This window comes from Meleagris gallopavo, chromosome Z (genome assembly GCF_905368555.1).
Source record: "Meleagris gallopavo chromosome Z, MGAL_WU_HG_1.1, whole genome shotgun sequence".
Taxonomy (NCBI): Eukaryota; Metazoa; Chordata; class Aves; order Galliformes; family Phasianidae; genus Meleagris; species Meleagris gallopavo.
In genome coordinates, this window is record NC_139435.1 from 48818754 (window position 1) to 48841873 (window position 23120).

The window sequence follows — 23120 nt, forward strand, 5'->3', positions numbered from 1 at the left end:
TTTTGTTATTCTATGATGAAAACACTCTCAGCATCCCTGCAGACCTACTTCAGTGACAATTATCTCTCTGCAAGAGTGCTATCAAAAATGACTTCTGCAGAAGTTTTGCTAGTGCCAGATACCATCTTCTGTACATCCCTGACCTAATGAACAAGACAAATTAAAATGCAGCTCTTACCTTGGATACAGTCATGTGTGCAGCAAGGCAAGTTGCATCACAACCTTACATGTGTAAGAGTAAAAACACAATTTGACACACACAAACTCAAAAAAAAAAAACAAAACCCAACACCAAAAAAAACAACCAACCAAACAAAAAAAACTGTTTACATTAGCAGTGCATCCATCAGATCCATGTATACAAAAATCTGCATCTGATGTGTGGTCATGAGAAGCTATATGCAATCTAGGGAGAATAAACCTCCCCAGTGGAATAACTTAAGTTAGTATACATATCATTTTTTTCCATTCTTGTGTAATTCATGGTAAAAGCCTCTGCTAATTTCAACATAATTTAGCAAGCTGTGACATCCCAAAACACACAGCCTTAAGACAGAATTCTAGATTTAGAAAGATTTGTCCACAACCAATTTCTTGTCACAGTAACTACACATAGACCATCTTAAAGTGCTTGTCCCAAGCAAGAGGTACCCATGAGCTATACCCAGGGACAAAGATGCCAGCATGGACTTAGATGCCCTCCTCTTTGGGCTGCAATTCGTCCTGCACAGATGAGGCATATGTTGGCATTATCTGACTTCCAATGACTTAATCATTCCACAAAAACTTTCCCAGGAAAAAGTACAAATTAAAAATGCCTGTCATGACAATCTTATGTTTGAGAAGACTGTTCTAAAATAAGTTAGCAGGGTAACATTTGTTACACAACATGCTTACACTGTACTTCTACCCATTCAGAGGTTCTGAATTTCCTCAGAGCTATATGCAATTAATTAGAGAAGTGATAGACTTGCTGGCAGAGTTAAAGTGCTCTTAGTGGAAGATCTTGATGAGAAGTTCTAACGGATTTTACTGTAATGGATTAAGGCTTTCCCTTGGCTACCTTTCTGGACTTCTACCAGATACCAATGCTCTCAGGAATAGGGCTGATAAATAACTTATCCTAGGTACTCCAGTTCAACTTCTACCATCTTGAGCGGACCCACCTCTGTATTTCAAGTAGTATGACATACTATGTCTTCACAGTGTAGTTTATAAAGATGTAATTATGACAGTTGAATCTTGATACTATTATATGACAGACAAGAGTAAAGCATGTCATCAAAACACTATCCTTCTCCTCTGATATCAGACAAAGAATGAAAAGACAAAGAACAAGAACATGTACTCTATGAGTACATGACAAACTACCGAAAAGCTTAGGAAAGACGTGAGTTCCACAAGTGGAACACATGTGTTAATTCTAGGGCCAAGCAGACCGCAGGGCATAGATTACCAAACTGTGGACTCCGGCCTGTTACAGCGTTCGTTAGTGACTACCATGGAAAGCCAACATCAAGTGCAACACTCACAGCGCACAAAACAACAAGAAGCACAAACTCAGTAGTTAGCAGCACAGAACAAACTTTTTTGCTATGAAACATTTTGCTATGAAAAAAAAAATCACAAATTATGAAACGCAGAAAAAAGGCAAAGGCAAATATCATGACAATATCACCAAACATAATGCTGAATGTTTCTTTGCTTCTTTTCTTTTCTTTCTACACTATTCCAGCAATCTGAGCTTACAAGAACTCTCCAATTCACTGGCCTGCACTTATAGATCTTGGCACTGTTGTTATGTAGCCTGTAACAATTGCTGGCATACGCCATTTTAGTAGGAAAAAGGAAAGCATATTGTAGAAGTTTGGAATATAACCTCCGTCCAGAGGAGATAACAGGCATTTTACTGAACCAGTTACAAACAACTATCGAGAATTAATTATCAGTCATCTTCAGAGAAGTAGAGCAGTAATATCCCCATAAAAAATAATTCAAAACTCATTCAACAACCACAGTGGAGTATTAGAAAACTAGAACGTTCAAAATAAGGGCAGGATACTTAGTGAAGAAGTGGTTTATGATGACTGCTAAGAGACTGTTTTAAGTTTTCTATCACTTTCACTGTCTGGTGAAAATGTCCTAAAACCACTTATGTAAGATTTTAAAAGGAAAGCCAGGAAGTACTGAAGAAGACAGTATCTGCTTTGCTCTTCACAAAGTTATGAGCAGTTCATTCTCAAACACTGTATCTTTGCCCTTCAATATTCCTTTCTTAAACAAATCTGCTGAGATTGCAAAATATTTGTTAAAAGATTTGTTTTTGTTTGGTCCTTTATATGGTAGGTGTGGGGATTTTTTGTTTGTTTTCTTTTGTTTAAAAGGAAGTTTTACAGTTTGTTTGGTTTTGCTGTTGGATTCTAAAGCATTTCACATGACTGAGGAGAAATTTGCTGTCCTTATTCTGAAGCAAGATTTTCTCTTGTCTGGCATAGTCCATCAACTCATTTTCTTGCTTTCTTACACTTATACTGAAATCAGTATAAAAGAAAGTATACCCATGTTGAATGTACCAAGTATTTCCTCGTGGACACCAATCTTCATACTGCAAATATTCCATGCTTCCTATTGGTTGAACAGGAGCATGTTTATAAAATCAGCTTTCAATATAAAACAGAGGAGGATTAACTCAAAGACTGAGACATCAACTGACCACTAATAAAACTGCATTTCCTATTAAATACCAGAGTCCATCATTCCATTACTCCTACTAATTTCTTATTAATTTTATCCATACCTTTTCTCCTAATGATATTTTCATCATACATTTTGCTAAAATCAAAATGGAAATATTTAAGCAAAAAGAACCACCCTTCCTAGCAAAAGTTGTTCTCAAGACTTCTCTCACAGTGATCCAGAATAGGAATCCCAGTCAATGGTCACACACCCTACTGGTCTTCAACTTGAGGTGTCTATTTACATTACTTGATGAGTGTTATGGAGTCACTGCTAGTCATCTTAGTTGCTCTAACTAGCAGTATTAGTGCACTGATATCAAAACCGTACTGGAGAACAATCCTAGAAGACTGGAGGCTTGCCAGCGTGACTCTCATCTACAAGAAGGGTTGTAAGGAAGTTCTGGGGAACTACAGGCCTGTTAGCCTGACCTCGGTGTCAGGGAAAGTTATGGAGCAGATTGTCCTGAGGGAGATCACGCGGCATGTGGGAGACAACCAGGGGATCAGGCCTAGCCAGCATGGGTTCATGAAGGGCAAGTCCTGTTTGACCAACCTGATCTCCTTCTATTATCTAGTGACCCACCTGGTAGACGAGGTAAAGGCTGTTGATATGGTCTACCTAGACTTCAGCAAAGCCTTTGACACTGTCTCCCACAGTATTCTCCTGCAGAAGCTGGCAGCCTGTGGCTTGGACAGGTACACTCTTGGCTGGATAAGAACTGGCTGGAAGGCCAGGCCCAGAGAGTGGTGGTGAATGGAGCTAAATCCAGCTGGCAACCTGTCATGGTGGGCCAGTCCTCTTCAATATCTTTACTGACGACCTGGATGAGGGCATTGAGTGCACCCTCAGTAAGTTTGCAGATGACACCAAGTGGCTGGAAGTGTCGATCTGCCTGGGGCTAGCGAGGCCCTACAGAGGGATCTGGACAGGCTGGATGGCTGGGCTGAATTCAATGGGATGAGTTTCAACAAGGCCAAATGCAGGGTCCTGAACTTTGGCCTCAACAACCCCGGGCAGTGCTACAGACTTGGGGCAGAGTGGCTGGAAGACTGCATAGAGGAAATGGACCTGGGGGTATTGATTGATGGAATGCGAGCCAGCAGTGTGCCTGGGCGGCCAAGAAGGCCAACGGCATCCTGACTTGCATCAGAAACAGTGTTGATAACAGGAACAGGGAAGTGACTGTCCGCCTGTACTCAGCTCTGGTGAGGCCGCACCTCGAGTACTGCATCAAGTTTTGGGCCCCTCACTACAAGAAAGAAATTGAGGCCCTGCAGCAGGTTCAAAGGGCAACAAAGCTGGTGAGGGGTCTGGAGCACAGGCCTTATGAGGAGTGGCTGAAGGAGCCGGGATTGTTCAGTCTGGAGAAGAGGAGGCTCAGGGGAGACCTTATTGCTCTCTGTAACTACCTGAAGGGAGGTTGTAGTGAGCTGAGGTTGGCCTCTTCTTCTCTTGTGTAACTGGTGATAGGACTAGAGAGAATGGCTTCAAGCTGCACCAGGGGAGATTTAGGCTGGTCATTAGGAAATACTGCTTCTCTGAAAAAGTGGTCAGGCACTGGAATGGGCTGCCAGGGAGGTGGTGGAGTCACCAACCCTGGAGGTGTTCAAGGAACGTTTGGATTTTGTGTTGAGGGACATGGTTTAGTGAGAGCTATTGGATGGTTGGGCTGGATGATCTTGTAGGTCTTTTCCAACCTTAGTGTTTCTGTGATTCTGTGATTATTTCATAGATAAGAATTTTATAATACACACTTGAAAAATAATAGGAAAAAAACCTATTAACTTTGCTGGCTCTCAGTCTCCAATAAACTGCAAGCTGTTTGTTTGTGCAGGGCAAACTTGTTCACAATCCCAGGAATACAAAGTTAAAAAATAGCTGGTTTTCCAGCAAGAAAGATGATCACAGAATTAAGCAAAACAAATTTAAATTCTTTGATAAGTAAGGGGAGAGAAATCAATTTGAAATTTAAGAGGCAGAAGCTACAGCCAGTAGACAGGAAATCTGGAAGATCAATCTCAGAATCCTGGAAAACTCCTGGCAAGCTAGACACACATTCAGTGTTTCTAACTACTTCACATCTTCATAGAATCACAGAATCATTTGAATTGTAAGGGGCCATTAAAGGTCATCCATGCCAACTCCCTTGCAATGAGCAGGGATACCTACAGCTAGAACAGAGTGCTCAGAGCTCCACCCAGACTGATGTTGAATCTCTCCAGGGATGGGGAGATCATCACCTCTAGGCAAACTTTTCCAGTGCCTCACTACCCTTACTGTAAATAACTTCTTCCTTGTATCCAAACTAAGTCTTCCATCTTTTAGTTTGAAACCATATCCCTTTCTCCTGTCATAACAGACTCTGCTTCAGCCCGTCTCCATCTTTCTTACTGTTCCCATTTCAGATACTGAAAGGCTGCCCTCAGACTCCCTGGAGCCTTCTCAAGGTTGAACAGTCTCAGCTTTCTCTTCATTCCATATACACTTTTGTTCTGGCTAGATACTGCAGAAAAAAGCATCTACTTGTCACAAACACTTGCCATTATTGCCACAACTATCAGAGGTGTAGATACAGAAAAAAGACTGCTAGCTGACATTTGGACGACTAAAGCATATTTGTGATATAGTATCTACCCTAATACAGTTGCCTGCCCTCTACCATCATACAGAAGCAATAGCTAGTAAATTTTAACTTTGAGAATATAAATTCTTGTTTATTTAATGTTACTATTCAACTACAACAGAAGTAAAAGCTTATAAAAAGAACAAAACACACATTTATTTGACGGATTTTAAATCATAGCTCAAATTAAACAAAAAAAACCAAGAGTTTTCAGTAGCAATAGTAAAGAGCATTTTATTAAAATGGAAACCTGTCAAACTTCATGTATCAAAACTAAGGCCGCAGTTAGTGCTAACATAAAGCCAACTTCAAAAGGTTCTTATAATAGGATTTAATTTAGAAATATTATACAAAACTATTTTACACATGAGCACTAAAATACTCTGAAATGTAGTATTAGTTGTACTAACATGATCACTTATTCTAGTGATGAGATTTAATGACATAAAGTTCCAAAGCAGCAGTACTTAAGACTTGTGTTTATTTTGGACCTCTGAGGAAAATAATTTCTACTTGACTCCATCAATAGAAACGAATTACAAAATACTCTAATGGCAGATGCCAACGATGTTTCCCTTTTGTGATAAATTCATTTCTTCTCTTCCAATGTTAAATATCTCCAGTCATAATAGCAATGAACTCCTCTTGATTGACTGTAAAGGAAAAGACAATTATTAGACAAACAGCAAATACCCATAAACCATAAGAGAAAATAACATACATATGCATACTGCACTCTTAAATTGAAGGTTTCCAACTTTGTACTTATTGGGTGTGACAGACATGCAAATTTGGATTTTTTTTTTTGCTTCTAAAACAAAATTTTTATTTATTTTTTTTAATGTGAAATGAAGTCAGAATGCAATCTTAACTACATGTGATTCCTAAGACAGAACTTGGCTCAAAAATAAAAAACTATTACTTCTAATTCTGAAAGAAAAAATATTTTAGAAATTAAAAATAAAAATTAGGAAAGTATTTTAAAATACAACTAAGAAAAACTACACCACTTTATTTCCATTTTTAACATCTTTATATGTTAAAACCATAACAATATATAGAGTATATGCTTCTCAAACAACAAAGCTGCAGTTCCACTTATGATCAAATTCTTTTTTATTCTTAAAACAATAATTTAGACCTTTGTGTTCTGTGTTCCCATTTTCCCCCCAAAGAAGCAAAAATGATAAAATAACTCAAAAAAGCACACATTCACACCATGATTTTCTTCTCCCAAATCTGTAACAGTGAACAAATAAAAAATGAATTTCAGGATAATTTACTAATGATTCTACAAATTAGCTTGAATTAAGACGGGCTTTTGACAAGCTTTTCTCCCACCTGAACTTTCTTCATTCTACAGTTATAATTAACAGAAACTTAACACAAATGTACTTGAAGAAATTAAGTAATAATAATAAATTAATTAGCAGTCATTAATTATTTTACTGCACTTATACCTGAGCTATTGACCTTACTCATATGTTAAAAACAGAGATACTGTGAAAGAGTTAACCAATGAGGATGTTCACTCTGCAACTAATTACTGTAGTGCGGAATGAACAGATTAAGCCAGTGATATGCAAAAGAACAGACACATATGACAAACTGCCCTTGACAATTATCTGCCCCAGACAGTGTGCCCAAGTTAGTCCTGAACAAGTCATTGCAAAGCAGGAGTTACATCTACAGCCAGAGAAAAGCTAAACCAATTCATGTTAAAAGTATTTAAAAAAAATAAACTTAAATCTGCCATCTTGCAACACATTTTAAAACAACAGGAAACAATTTAATCTATTTTAGGACTATAAACTCTAAAATGTCAGTAAATCATATAGCTACACCATGTTGCATTACACAGAAGCACCATGTTCTCTGCATGACTTAAAAGGCATTATCATGGTTTTATTTCATTAGTATTATCAAGTAAATCCATGTATTTCTATACCTGTTGAATTTTTCATGTTATGATTTCAGATAATTACAACTTCCTGTAAGTTCTCCCTTATGTACTAACATGTTTTTTCCACTTTAATTATTCTTCAATGCATTACTGTTCATATAATGTAGTGGCTAGCAATAACTAGAAAAAAAAAAATTCAAAAGATCAGTAGTAAAAAGATAGATATTGAAAAGATGTGAAATTCCTGAGAAACAGTTCTAGCAAGTTAAAATGGAAACATGTTTGGAATACTGGCCAAAATAAATAAGAATAGGGATAAGAAAGAAGATAAGAAAGAAGAAAGATAAGAAAAAATGGATGATTACAAAAAATATACTGGAAACTTCTGTGCATTAATACTTATCTGTTTGATTCTGCAAAGTGAAGGTTGAAGGGTGCAATGGGGAAAAAAAACTTGACAGATTTCAGAAAGTAAAACAGATGGGTTTGGACCTATTTTGGCTCTATTTTAATGCTTTACTCTCAAGAGTTGTTCAATTAATGGTCAGTTACCATGAAAGTATGATGTTCATTCTCCAGAGTTAGGAATTATCAATTAAGGCTTTACTGCATATAAAATAATAGCTGTTTGATTTAGTTATATTGCTCAACAAACATAATGTAGCAACCTATTTTCACTCATTGAGGTTATAAGATTGTTTTAAGCTATACATAAAAGTGTAACTAGAAAGAGAATATATCTCAAAGTGTATGACTTGTTTTCAAAGATAGTTACGGATTATCTTACTTACAATAACTACTATTTTCACTGTTTACTTGAAGAAAAGAGCAATAGTCTCTGTGTATATGACCTTTGCCAATAGCAGTTATCTGCAGGATAAATTTGGAGTCAAAAGTAGCTTTTCAGTAAGCCACATTAAACACAAATTCAGAGATGAAACTTAATCAGTGCTCTTGTATGAAGAGAAGTTAGACGGAGCCACGTACATATCCAGCAAGACAAGTGACCATTTGAGCTTTGTCCTAAAACATCACAATTAAGGTATGATTCAAGTTGTCTGCTGAAGGTACAAGGATTTTAAAGATGAAAGCAACACTTTCCTTAGATAGTAATACTACTTATTCATTATATGACGCACAACTAAAATTAAAACCAGACTTGAGGTTTCACGTGGTTGATTCATGAACCACGTGAAACAGAAGTATCTAAAAGGACACTGGGATTGCTTCTTTCCCTCCCATTAATAGTGCATGTAATTAGTGTTTAAAAATAAGCTGGCACAGAAAAATACTGTTAACTCTTTTTGCATGTACATGATGTAAAAACACTATAGTAGGAAAAGATATTTCAGCTTTATGCCATCATGTATGGACACAACTTAATATATGATATGGTCTGACTTAGTAAATTCAATAAATTAGTGATATAAAGCTGCTGATAATGTGAAGCCACTGCCTACTTTCAAAGCAGTAAAACATTGGTGAAGAGGGACAATTTGTTAGCTTGGACTACCTTCCTTTATTTTACACCTGTTCTCTTCTACTGTTGTTTTTGAAAACTATTCTCTAGTCTTAAGTGAATCTTACTCAAGACTGAATTAAATGGTTTGAGCATACCTAGAGGAAATGCAAAGTAAATAAATATGTATCTTTGTTGGCATTCAAAGAAGAATAAGTTCAGAATTTCTTCTAAGTAATTTCAGTAAATGTATCAAAACTATTAAAAGATGACTAATGCATTAATCCATGTTGATAAATTAATTACACTTACAAACTTTAACCGTTAGAGTTACTGAACAGTAATCCAAAACTCATGTCCCAACCCTTTACCCACAGCAGGGTAGCTAAATCACATTGTTCAGGCCTTTACCTCATTAAGCTGTAGAACGTCTCCAAGGTTGCTATGCTTACCCACCCTCATGGTATGAAAAAAAAATCACAGCTTCCTTTCACCTTTGCAGAAACCAGAGAACCCTTAAGTGGTTTACTTTTTTTAAAAAACAAACAAACAACTTTTTCCCCTAAACAATGAAGTTGAGACCACTGCCCAGGACATTTAGTATCCCCATCAGCCAAGTGATTACTGAGCATGATACAAATGTTCTATTTTGAAGGTAAGTTTGCAGGCACATCAGCAGCTCAGCCTGACAGTCCAATATGAAGAAACAAATGAATTTCAAAGTAATTTATTTCTGTGTTACTGCTTCAGGACATTACCAACCAGAGGGCAAGTTTCAGACACAGAATGGGAGATGAGGCAAAAGTAGGAACTATATATTACGTTGTTTTCACCCTTTCAGCAAGAAGTCTGGAAGAAGGACATTAGGTATTAAAGTCAAAAAAAAAAATTACCAAAATAGACCCATGTATTTTCTTGTATATACAAATGGAAGTAGCGGATTATAATTTTAACTGTAACATGGATTTGAAAATATTTTTCCATAGTTATTAAACAGGGCTGCTATTCAGATTACATACTTGTCTCCTCGTGTGGACGATCAGCTTGATTTACTGTAACTGAGGATATTTCATCAAGAGCTGCAATGGTCCAGACCCAAGCTATTATCAAGTAGAATGACCGATATTTACAATCTTTACCTCTTCGTTTTATTTTCACCTCACAAGGGCAAAAATCTGCTGTGATTTTTGGAATTGATTGTTTCTGCCACGAGTTTAGGGGAAGACTGTTAGGAGAGTGGTTAAACAGCTAAAATAGAAATAGGAAACATTTCCACAATGTACTGAGGGTGCTAGTTTTTTCCCCACTACATTTACAAAATGTTGGATAAGTAAGTTGGAGTTTAATGTGCTGCCCAGTTACATGTGGACTACTGAAAAATACAGAAAGAAAAACAAAAACAAAAACATCAAAAAGAAGTAATGTTTTCTCTGCTAAAGAACAGTACTGAGACTAGTTGTGCTACCTGCGTAACAAGAAACAAAGTAAATAAATGAAGGCAAAAAACTAGGTATGCTTATAGTACTCATACTAATCCACCTTCTTCTGACAAAATTTCTACCCAGCTCTTTCTCATATAATTTCTAAAGACTATTCCAGAAGTATTACATAGCCAGTTTCAATACTACATGCACATTAAATCTAGAAGATAAAGAAATTTTCGGAGAACTACAAATGCAAACATCCTCAGCAAAACATTTCCTGATCCAAAAACCTTTTCCATAATGCTGCAAAGTGGAAATACAATATTACAGTGGTAAACAAATATTGCAACATTCAAACAAAGTGAGATGTGGCAACAATTCCCAGCAACCCAAGTAATCCTTCTCAGACTTCAGATCTCTCACAAGTTACCTAATGAGCAGATGGTAGGGTAGCAACCACTGCCCTCCCTAGTGTCAGACATCCATTATTTTCGTGACATACACCATCATAAAGTAAGTATTCTTGCAGCTAAAATGAATAAAACATTGATTTGGAGAGTTAAGAAACAGGAGTTAACAAGAGAGTAAAGTTAATTTAGTGGAGCTTTCCCTCCAACCCTAATTCTTTGCAAGAACCTAAAACTGAAACTGGATTATGTTTACTGTAGATGCATCCACACAAGACAAAAAAGTGAATGAATTGACAGCATGGAATTTTAAAAATAGTCATACACCAAAAGATATGTTACTCAGAAGATAAGCAGTATGAAAATATGATCATTTACCTTCGTAAGGCAGATGCTAATGCCAAAAATACTTTTACAGAAAGTTCAGAAAAGTGTACCAGTACAGACAGTAGTTCCACTAATAAGACAAGGGTTCAACTAGTCTGAAGTACTGTGTTACAGCCTTTATTTCACTAGGAAAAAAAAATAAAATATATTTCAAATATAGTAAGAATTTTAAGTGGTATTAATTCCTATATTTAAATTATCAATTAAAAATACTACCAATTAATACTTATAGATTTTTTCCCCTAGGCAGGAAATAAAGGAGAATTAGATGAGAACAAGCCTTTGTTACATGACCCAGATGTTTGAAACTAGATGGAACACTGACTCAGAAGATCATTTACTTTTTGAGACTAATCTTAAGAGCTAGAAACAGTATCACTTTTCTTTAACATACAGAAAACAGAACCATAAGGAACAACAGCACCACATATAAACACTATACTGCCAATCTTCCACATTCAATCTTGTTCCAGACTACTCTAAAAAACAAAATTAATGGATGAATAAGGAAAATGAACTAAGCTACCTCAGAAATTTAGTGCTGATCCCAAAGTAACTATAAACTTCCTGAAAGGAGCTAAAGGTTTACATTGATTTCTACTGGCCAAACAGCAATACGACCAAAACAGTCCCTGATTATCATTCTGACATTGAGTTGGCAGCTCTAGAAGAACAAAGACAAAACACGCTTATGGCTGATGTATTCTACTTGCTTCACCTCTGTAGCTACACTTTCAAATAAAAGTAAAATGAGTCTTTAAAACAAATAAGTAATATAGGTAGTGCAATAACAACTACTCCTTTTAAAAGGCAAACAAGCTTAAAATAACGTATACTTAGACTCTGTAATACTCTTTGCTGTATAACTACTAAAGTGAATACCAATGCAATAAATGTATGGAAGGATGTGTTTGACAAATAGAGGAACACCAGAATTATGCAGGAAACATGACCTCAGGAAATAAAGTGAGATCAGGAGGTAGCATCTTCCAAACAAAAGAGTGTTCTCAACAGTGCACTGACTTTTGTAAAAACAGTATCAACATTAATAGTCTAGTAGCAATAAAAACACAGAGCTTTAACTATTTTTGCCTTTATGCTCCCTATTTATGTCACTAAAATTAAACAAAAAGTTTGCATTTTAACTGAACTGACTACATTCAGAAGTTCTTCTCTTCGTCTCAGGAGAAAAAAACAAAGAAGAAAAAAAAGGAGCTTTTTTTCTTTTTTTCCCCACTATTTGAGTAATTGCAAACAAGTACAGGCCAACAATTAACAAGCTTGCAGTTGTATGCCAAGTGTGAAATAACATCTATCACAGGCAGCACAGATAGAAGTATCTGTCACAAAGCTGACAAAAAGGCAGGTGTTGTGGGTTTTGTTTTTTTTCTCCAGCAGTAGATGTTGCTGACAAATAAAAATGTTTTGCTACTGAAAAAGTTGATAGTTCTGAAATCTCAGTTCTGAAACGTCAGATGAGAGTAACCATTCTGAAAGAAAAAAACTCGTATAGGTTTCTATGACTCAGAAATGTAGAGTATATGTAGATTGTCTTAAGTGAGTGGTGCCTGAAATCCAAGTATTTAGGCTTCCAGTTTAAATATATATTTAAATTAACGAGGGAAATAAAGAAGAGAGTTGAAAAACAAACAAACAAACAACAACTCTAAGTTGTAGTGCTTAATAAGCATAGTTTCAAACAGGCTGTGTTACTTAATTCTTTGTCTAGCTAATAAACCTCTTCTACAGCTTACACTATCTGGACCTTGTTTCTTCAGAGGCATTTTTCACATCATGTTTCTTCAGGTCACCTAAGTACAGATGCATAATACAGTCTTATTCCAGCGCAATTTAGTAGCATAACTCTTTGTATCTGACTAACAAGCTGAAATCACAACAGTGACACACTGCTGCTTAAGAAATATTGGACTAGGTGATCAAAAGAGCTTCTTCTGTTCTTTTAATCCTTTTACTGATACATACGCACATCAAAGTTTAATGTGTACACAGTACACAGACTCTTCCATGAACCACTTAATTATTTACACTTCCACCAGAACTTTAACCAAATCTTTAATAGGTATGGTTTTATTAAGCCTTAGTGAAGGTGAGAAATCAATCTGATTTTTAGACTCCACTATACAATTTTCAGGACTAATATCAAAAACTACTTTTGTTATACATAAGCTAAATTTGAGTTGAAAGATACTTAGAAAGAAAACAAAGAGAACATTTGTAAATTTTTGGCATTTTCAAAATAAAGCTACATTAAAATAAGGAGAAAATTAAGAGATTGAAATCCCATATAGTCCATTCTTAATACTTACTTTCTCCATCTCCGTCCTTATCAAATTCTTCAATCATAGCCCGCAGTTCTTCATCAGACATATTTTCACCCAGTTCTCTAGCAACCCGACGCAGGTTTCTCAGGCTTATTTTACCAGAGTCATCATCATCAAACAATTTGAACGCCTTGAGTATTTCTTCCTGTGGATCTCTGTCCAATATCCAGTCTGTCACTGTAAGGATTCTGAAGTTAGACTAAAAAATTCTGAAGGGTAAACTAAGAATGACAGACTGAAAGAATGTATATTCCAGATTTCATCTGTTCTTTCATTTTTAACCTATTTCAAGTCACAATAGCAGCCAAACAAGTATGCATGCATATCTGGTCTTTCTTTCTCTATTCCCTTTTCAAAGCTGAGTTATGCTTTGCCATATATCAGGTACAGTGGAAAAGCTACATGGCAATTTAGACTCAATCATGCTTTCAGTAGACTTTTCTATACAAATTGGAAGTATATACATGCCTTTTCTATTCGAAAAATGCATTTCACAAAAAAATACATCAGCTCTAACAGATCTAAGCTCTTGAATTTGTTGATTTTAATTGTTATGATTTGGATAGAATTTTGACTTGCTGAAAACACTGAAACAACATTAAGTAACTAAAAACATTCACATGGAACTTCTCTTTTAAATACGAAATCGCACTGACAAAAAAACAACAAAACTACAGCCTGAGGTTTATGAAAATGACTCTACACTGCAAAATGTTAATTCTGAAAGTATTTGTTACTCTCGGTCACTCCTTTTATTGCATCCATTTGTTAGTTGTTTAGTAGAAAAGACAGCCAAGCTACAAAAATATTTTTTCAGTAATTAATTCAGACACTTCTGGAATCAGACACAAATATCTTCATATCTATGTACCTGCTCATATTACAGGACATGGTATTTAAGACTTTTATCAAACCATTAAAAACACATCATACTTGTTTGTGCAAAGACAAACACTTTACATCTGCTACTGTCTGCAGATGGAATGATTCCTTCAGCTTAGCGAACTTGAAAGCAAAATACCAGATCCAAGCTCATGCAATTTCACTACAGCAATAAGGATTTTTTTTGTTTTGTTTTGTTTTCATATATATATATATTTATGTATTTTGTACATAATGTAGATTGAAATATATACAAAAAATCACTCAATTTAAATATTTTCATTGAAAACAACCATGATGTATTACGGTAGTAAATCACTTCAGAAACTCTATGTTATGGAAGAAAGGCCTTAAAAGGCAATAAAGGCAACATCAGCTAACAAAAAAACACTGCCTCTAAGCACCATAGTTAAAATGATTGTAGAAAACAAGAGGAGATACAACTATACACATTTTAGATGGTCAGTTCTGACATTTAAACCACAGATAATTACACAAAACTATTGGCTAAGCAATTGTTTAACTACTTTCAGCTTACTGATGATAACTGTTTCTATAACCTATTATCTCTAACTCCATAATCCTTCTGCTACAAGCTGTATACAGTTTTAATTCTGTAAGGACATATCTGTCACAGCCATGCTCAGACCTGATTCACAGTTTTTGGATTGATTCAATTGCCCTCTCACTATTAGTTGTGCTTTCTACATGAATCTTCCTGGCTCCTCACAGCACTTATTGACTGTCTATATTGATAACCAGAACAAAAAAAGCTGAGTCAGGACACTGAACATCACGAGGGTGAAACCTTGGGCTGTTTTAGGAATTACTGAATGAATCCCCTGGGAAACGTCCTTACGGACATCGGAACAGAGAGGAGATGGAAGATCTTCAGGGACACCTTTCTGAGAGAACACAGTGTCTCCATCCCCCAGCATAAGAAATCAAGCAGAGGAGGCAGGAAGTCAACATGACTGAGCAAGTACTTGCTGGTCAAACTCCGGGATAAGATGGAAATGTATAGGCAGTGGAAGTAGAGATGGATGGCCTGGGAAGAATGAAAGAATGCAGTTCAGACATGGGAAAATAAGATCAGGAAAGCCAAGGCACAGATGGAACTGAAATTGGAAAGGGATGCGCAAAGTAAAAAAAACAAAGAATCTTTAGATACATCAGTCAGAAGAGAAAGGCCAAGGAGAGCATACTCCCTCTGATAAGTGCAAAGGAAGAACTGGCTTTAACAGACAGGAAGAAGGCTGAAGTACTCAGTGAGCTCTTTTGCCTCAATTTTCATTGGCAGTCAGGTTTCCCACATCTCTCATGCTCCTGAATCTCTAAGCAGGTGTCAGAGGAACAAAATCTGTTCCTGCTGGCAGAGCAGAGCAAGTCTAAGACCACGTTGTGAGGAAGAATGAGTACATGTCTATGGGGCAGAACAAGCTTTATCCAAGGGCGCTGAAGAGACTGGCTGATGTAGTTGCTAAGCCACTCTTAATCAGATAAGAAAAGTCTTGCTGCCAGGCGAAGACCCTATTGACTGGAAAAAATGGAAACATCATTCTCATTTTTAAGAAAGGGAGAAAGGAAGACCCAAGGAACAACAGACTGGTGAGCCTCATCTCTGTGCTTAGAAAGATCATGGAAACTTCTGAAGAGATATTAGGGCACATGAGAGTCAAAGAGCCAGCACTGCTTAACCAAGGGCAGACTGTGCCTGACCAATCTGGCACCCTCCTGCGATGGAGTGACAGCATTGGTGAACAAAGGCAGAGGAAACTCATGTTGTCTGCTTAGACTTCTGTAAGGCCTTTGATAAGATTCCACATCATAGTCTTACCTCTAAACTGGAAAAATATGGATATGAAAGGTGGACTATTCAGTGCATACGGAATTGATTGGGTGGTTGGAGCCAGAGCTTTGTGGTCAGTATTTCTATGTCCCAGTGGAGACTAGTCAAAAGCAGTATTCCTCAGGGGTCTTCCATGGTACTAGATCTCTTAACATCTTTATCAATGATATAGATAGCAGGATTGAGTATATATTCAGCAATTCTGCAGATGACACCAAGCTGAGTGGTACAGTTGACACAAGGGAAGGAAGAGATGCCATCCAGAGGGACTTGTACACAATTGAAAAGCAGTACTACGTGAGCCTAATGAGACTCAATAAGATCAAGAGCAAGGTATACACCTGAGTCAGGGTATTCTCAGATACCTGCACAGACTCAGAGAAGAACTCATTAAGAGCAGTCCTCCCAAGAGGGGCTTCAAGATCCTGATGCACAAAATGCTGGATACAGGCCAACAGCATGTGTTTGCAGGCTGAAAAGCTGACTGCATCCTGGGCTCCAACAAAAGAGGAGCAGCCAGCAGGGAAAAGGAGGTCCTCCTCTACCCTGCTCTTCTAAGGTCCCATGCAGAGTAATGCATCCAGGTCTAGGGACCCCAGCAAAAGAAAGGTGCAGAGTGGTTTGAGCAGGCCTAGAAGAGGGCTACAAAGATGATCAAAGAGCTGGAATACCTCTCTTATGAAGGAAGCTTGAGGGAGCTGAGCTTGTTCAACTTGGAGAAGAAAAGACCTCGTTGCAGCCTTCCAGTACTTGAGGAGAGCTTATAAGCAGGAGGGGGACTTTTTATACAGTCTAATAGTAATAGGACAAATGGAAATGGTTTTAAACTAAGAGAGGGAAAATTGAGGTTAGACGTTAGGAAGAAATTCTTTACTGAGAGGGTGATGAGGCCTAGAGAAGCTGTGGATGCCCCATGCCTGGAGATGTTCAAGGTCAGTTTGGATGAGGACCTGGGCAGCCTGATCTTTTGGCAGGCACCCCCGCCCACAGCAGGGGATTGGAACTAGATGACCTTTAAGGTTCCTTCCAACCTAAGTCAAACATCAGGAATTTAAAAAGATCTGCACAATAATCATACTATATTTCATCATGTTATAGCATAATAATATGATACATTATATTAAATCAATAAATTTTTTTCTTTCGTTTTTTCTTCTTGAATAAGGATTGATCAATTTTATTCCCCCACAGACTTCTTCAATTCTCTCCTAACTCATATTTCTTCTAGCTTGAATAAGAATTAAGAAAAAAAAAAAATACCCATCATTAACAACACACTTTCTCCATTCCCAACCTGTTAAATTTCTACAGTTTGCCAAAATTTAAACCAATAATGTATTCACCGTTACTAAGCAGATTGTTATGTATAGGTAGAAGCAAATACATACATATTACATTGCTTTTTTCAGAAATATTAGACAACTTAATACTTTGAACACACGGACTGGAATTGTGTAATAGAGATATAAAATCGTAACATACATGGAGGTATCTCTGTTTATATTTTTGGCAAATACTAATTGTATGCAAAAGTAAAAATAATGCGTAACAGTCAAAAAAATCCTCAAAGACTCTAAATTCCTGGTTTTTAAAATTGTATAGATCGCTCCACATTTAGAGAATGTAGAAGTCTGTGAGATACAAAATATTTAGATAAAAGAAATAGTTAATGAAATTCACTGTTTTTATCAGCAGTTGAAAATCCTTGATGTACAATATTTAACATCTGCTTCAGTTTCTCTCATCTTTGTTAGTTTACAGAAAAATCTGTATTCAGTTTACAGTTTGTCAGTCTACACACTCCTTCCTATGAAATTCAGTGCCGACTACTTTTACCACAGCAGGAAGGAGAATACTAAAAAAAAAAAGAAATATAAACACATGATTATCAATATTTCAAATTAGTGCTTATTGCTTTGTAGAAATTTGTTTCCTTTTATATTGCTGTGATCCTTCATCTCTATGTATATTCAAAGAATTATTTTCTTCCACTATGCAAGTTTATAAAGAAAAATATAACGCTGAATCTCCCATCTCTCCTTTGTAATAGTACTAGGTAACTACAAAAACACACAAAGCACTCCTGGTCAAACTGCAGTCACTACTGTAAGCTAAGTTTCTCTGAAAGTAGATTTCTAAAGGTATAAAATCAAATACATACCAACTTCATTAAAATCTTCGAAAGTGATCTTGCCTGTTGCTTCTCGATCATAATCTTTAAGTATTTTCAGTACATCAGCTTTTTTCACATCAAAACCCAAGGCTCTCATTGCCACCTTTTGGAATAAAAAGAAAGTGCAATCAAATACTATCATTAAAATAGAGATTTAAGAGAGATTTTTTCTTATTTTTAATAAGAACATTAGTGCCTAAAACAGAGTTGCACACCAGTGGGACAGCAACAACAATAAATAAAATTAAAATTCCAAAAGTGCTTTCTATAAAAAAAATGAAATCACCCAAAACAGGCACTAATAAATAGAATATCAAATTACAGTGAAAAAATAGCCCTCAGGTTTCCAATAATTTTAAAGAGTGCATCATATGCTTTTTAGAAGTAGATTTTTTTCTAACTTTTAAAGACATTCTGAGTACTGTCTCTTTTTCAAATATCAAATTGAAAATCATTCTTTAAATTACTCACAGTAAACATTTGACAAGTTATCTTTCAAGTGATTTAATTTATCACTTTTCCACTTGAAACTATATACCTACGTAAATGTGTAAGTTATTCCATTTTTTCATTAGATTAGGAATTGATGCTTAGTTTCCACATTTCAACAGAGATGGCAGTTTCTCAGCACTTTGACTGCATTCAAATATATGAGCTTACATTAAACGACAAATAAAAAGCCCCAATCCTATTCAACATAGCCATTTCATATCTACCCTACAGGCTGATGTTGCAAAAGGAGATATTTCTTTACTCTATACATTTCAGTTCTTTCACTGTGTTATCTTCAGAGCCATATTTAACTAAACTGATAATAAACAACTTTGCCATCATGACAGCTGAAAATACGAAGCACACCCTAACTGGAAAAGCTGTATGAATAGTCCCCAGTAGTTCCCCTCTCATTACAGCTTCCAGGAGAGGCAAAATACCCAAAATCTGAAAAAAGAAGAGGGAATCACTATACTCACAACATTCCTCTACAGATTATTAAAGTACAACAAGAGCCATTTTTCTTCTTATTCTTACAGGATAGAATAAGATTGTGGAACAAATAAGTTGGATTACATATTCCTTTCCAATACATTAAAGGAATGCTGACCTCTCTACAAGACAGTATTTGCCCTGGATGAAGCTTACTCATCTACCCAAGTCAAACTCTAGGGAGCGGTAAGACCTCTTACACAACATGCTACAGCAACTCTGTTACTGTGGCAAGTATAGGATGTAGGGGCAAAAGCTGAGTCTTACTTCAAGGCATATCAGCAATTTTTCAATTATCCCCACTTCAGCCTTCCAGGACATCTTGACTATGAAGCATTTTTAAAGATAGAGTTGATGACTTAAAAAATCATTTAGATGTATATTACCTGCCCTAAAGAAATTTAAATGACGAATAAATAAAAATACCTTCAACTCATGGTAATTTATTGCTCTATCTTTGTCTGTATCAAACAATTCAAAGGCATCTTTAATTTCTTGTTTCTGTTCCTCAGTCAGCTCTCTTCTCTTCTTCTTTTTAGTTTTGTCTACTGAAAGCTCATTCCTACATGACAAGAGGGAAATTCAATACAACTGATTAATACTGGAAAGATACCAACTGTAGATTACATTTTCCCACCAATAAGAAACTCATTATAATTGCACAGTTTATTGCCATCCCCATTCAGCTTCTTCCCAACTTGATCTCCCAGTTTGAAGTAATACGTGAAGCAGACAATTCCTTTGCACAGGTTGAATGGCTCCTCTACTTCTCTGCCCAGCAGAGGTGATCTGGTTAATAAACAACCAAACAAAATTAGAAAAAGCTATCAGTTAAAAAGAATGCTTGAGGTTGCAGTTGCAAGATGAATTAGCAGTTGACATAATGCAACTCCTAAAAACACCGTATTTCTAAACTGTAGCAAAACAAGAAAGTTTTAGGGGACAGAGCTTTAATTAGGCATATAGCTTGGTTGTCCAGCTGCTGAAGTGAGTGTCAAGTGACATAAATCTGTGGATTTTTTGCCAGAAGCAGTTCATAGATGCCAACTATCTATGGATTTTTAAAAATATTACAAGATACATCATGAACCAGAGACTTTTTTTGCTGTTTCTCATGCATACAAAAGAGTCAAGTCCCTTAAAACAGCAAACACTACTCAAAGACAACCTTCTTCTCCTTACTGGTTTAGTAGTAACAGAAACAAAAAATTCTCAGGAATTGGGAACAATCAGAAAAAAAAATGAAGATGGCAAAGATAAAGGAAACTTAGACCAAGCTAGTAAAACATGCTTTAATTGTATTATTTGCAGAGCAACTGCTCTTTATTCAGTGTAATTGCATGAAAAGATGTCTATTTCAGCTCAAGCTTTTAAAAAAGTAGTACATTCAAAGCAATAAGTGATACTAACTATGACTTTTAAGAAGGCTAAAAGTGCACCCTTGGAACGTGCAGACATAGAGATCTGCCATCAGCAGCACAGCAAACTGTTGCAGCAATGAGCACAGCTACCTGCAGTGCTAATTCCTTCCATTCTGCAGTCGTGTAGCTGCATCCAAAGTACTGCATTGAGTTGGGGTGCCTGAGAAGATGGCTAAAGTAAGGCATACAGCAATCAATACCGAGGTGGCTGCAGCATTTGGTTCAGGAGGAGCTGAAGGAGCTGGGTTTGTTTCAATCAGAGTGTGTTGGCAGAAGGACCCAGTGGGGGAGGGTAAGGCACTGTCTAGAGAATTAGACAAAGCAGACAGGCAGGTTCCCATCAGTGGTGCACAGCAACAAGGGTCAACTACAAGGAGTAAGAGAAGGTGGAAGCAGACCTAGAAGAAAGCACTGTCACAGTGCAAGTGATTATGCAGCAGAATAGCTGCACTGGGAGACCACAGGATCTCTGCTGTTAACAGTGTTGGAAAAGACCCTCAACTTCGTACTGCTGGGAGCCTGAGCTGCTCTGAGCCGAGCTAGACGAAATGACTCCCAGAGATCTTCCAATCCCAGATTGCTGTGCAATTCATCATGCTCTCAGGAATCCCTCTATATTCATTTGTTTGCCTGCAGCAGTGGATAAACGCATGCAGTACCACTTACTGTGGTGCGAATATAGATCTGCTTTCCAAAGGTGCTTATTTCCCACAGCCCGTAACTAGCTGTTTTTTCTTCCCTCTCACTGAAGATTACCTAATTCTACTTGACACCAGAGATTAACCACGCAGCTGAGATTTAGCTGTCACCAACCAATGAACGGCACCGGGCAAGCTCCAAAAATGGACACGAGAAGCACAGGCTGGCTCTGCCTGACACGCAAGGCCGAGCGGTGCCGGCTTGCCTCACCGCGCCGGGACGGCCGCCGCTCCGCGACGAGCAGCCGGGAGGAACCCATTTACAGCTCCGAATGCAGATTAACGTGACACAAACACGGCGTTGGCGAGGCCCGGCCGCCTCACAGGAGCGCCACCTCCCCACCACTGCAGCCCCGCAGCCCGACCCCAGCCGCTCATGCCCGCCGGTCCCACACGTACCTCACGGACAGGCTCATACTACCACCACGGCCGGACCGCGCCGCGCTGCCTTCCCCGTGGAAACACCAACCCGCGCCCTCCTCGCCTCATCGCAGCGTCTGATTGGCTAGCAGCCGGACCTGCTCCCGCCCCCTTGACATGCTCATAGGCTACTTCTGTGCCACTCAAGCAGAAGGGTGCGTTCCGTGAGAGGCAGCAGAAGGGGCGGGGCTTGCTGAGGAGGCTGTTAGTCAGGTGCCGACGGCGCCATTTTGGGAGTGTGAGTAGGCGTGCTTTTTTCCTGCCTGCGCAGGGCAGCTCAGAAGGTGCCGCCCTCTGCAGTGAGTGGGTTGGCTCTGGTAGGATGTGGTCTGTGTGTCCTGTGTGACCCTTGAGAAACGTCAGCAGCGACGTGGTTGTGTGCACTCAGTGTATGGGAACGATTTTATCCAGCTTTTCCAGCTTCTGAAAGTCAGCATTGTGTGGATCTTCTTAAAAAACACATCAAAGCCTGTGTATTAAGTATTTTGATACTTATTCTAAGAACTGAATCGTGATCTGATAGCAGCATGATAAATTTGCAGGGGAAGCAATCTATTTTAAAATGCTCATTGCCACTGGTATTTTCATGCTTTGGAAACCATTGGCATGAGCCAATGTTACACATTGCGCAAGTGGAGGAAACAACTCATTTCACTGATAAGAAAACCTTGACTGAAAAAATATCACCTCACTGTGCCATTGGTTTGTGACAATGGGCAACAGTGCCCAACGCAGGGAGGTTGGTTGGGAATGGATGATCCTTGATGTCCCTTCCAACCCAAGCCATTCTATGATTCCATGACACTTTGTGTACCCGCTGCTGTGTCACTTGTAGAGCCTATGGTAGACAGGGGCAGACAGAGTTGTTTCACAACTACTGCCTAAGTGGACCTGTCCCATGCTAATAGCTCGGCCATGTAGATGTTGTTCCCGTGTGCCGTATGATGAATTGGTGGGAAAGACCAGCCTGGTTGAATGGGGAACTCCAGCTGAGACTCAGGGAATAAAAAAGAGTTTAGGACATATGAATGAAGGGGCAAGCCACTCAGGAAGAGTATAAGGATGTTGGTAGGATATGCAGAGAGAAAATTATAAGAGCAGAAGCCCAACCAAGTGCCAGGTCCTGCACTTTGGTCACAATAACCACAGACAACACTACGGGCTTGGGGCAAAGTGGCTGGAAGACTGTGTGGAAGAAAAGGATCTCAGGGTATTGGTCATTGTTCAGCTGAAGAGTCTGGAGTACAAGCCTTATGAGGAGCAACTGCGGGAACTTTGATTGTTGGACTGCAGGAGACTCACGGGAGACCTTATCGCTCTCTACAACTCCATGAAAGGAGGTCATGGTGAGGTGGGGTTTGGCCTCTTCTCCCACCTAACTAGTGGTAGGACTAGAGGGAATGGCCCCA

At 37.9% G+C, this 23120-nt stretch overlaps 1 protein-coding gene across 2 annotated transcripts; it reads right to left on the reverse strand.

Moving 5' to 3' along the window:
• Positions 1-5425: 5425 nt before the first annotated feature.
• CETN3 (centrin 3) lies at positions 5426-21845 on the reverse strand. 2 transcript variants are annotated; one of them, XR_014880467.1, is made up of 6 exons: positions 21691-21845; positions 19599-19734; positions 18177-18291; positions 13270-13461; positions 10934-11067; positions 5426-6015 (listed from the first exon to the last, which is right to left on the reverse strand). XR_014880467.1 is itself a non-coding variant. In XM_010726066.3 (5 exons), exons 1-5 carry the CDS (start codon positions 21705-21707, stop codon positions 5972-5974), a joined length of 504 nt encoding a protein of 167 aa, XP_010724368.3. In that variant the 5' UTR covers positions 21708-21845; the 3' UTR covers positions 5426-5971. The 2 variants fall into 2 exon arrangements, 1 of the variants encoding a protein (XP_010724368.3); XM_010726066.3 differs by lacking the exon at positions 10934-11067.
• Between the last annotated feature and the right edge of the window lie 1275 nt (positions 21846-23120).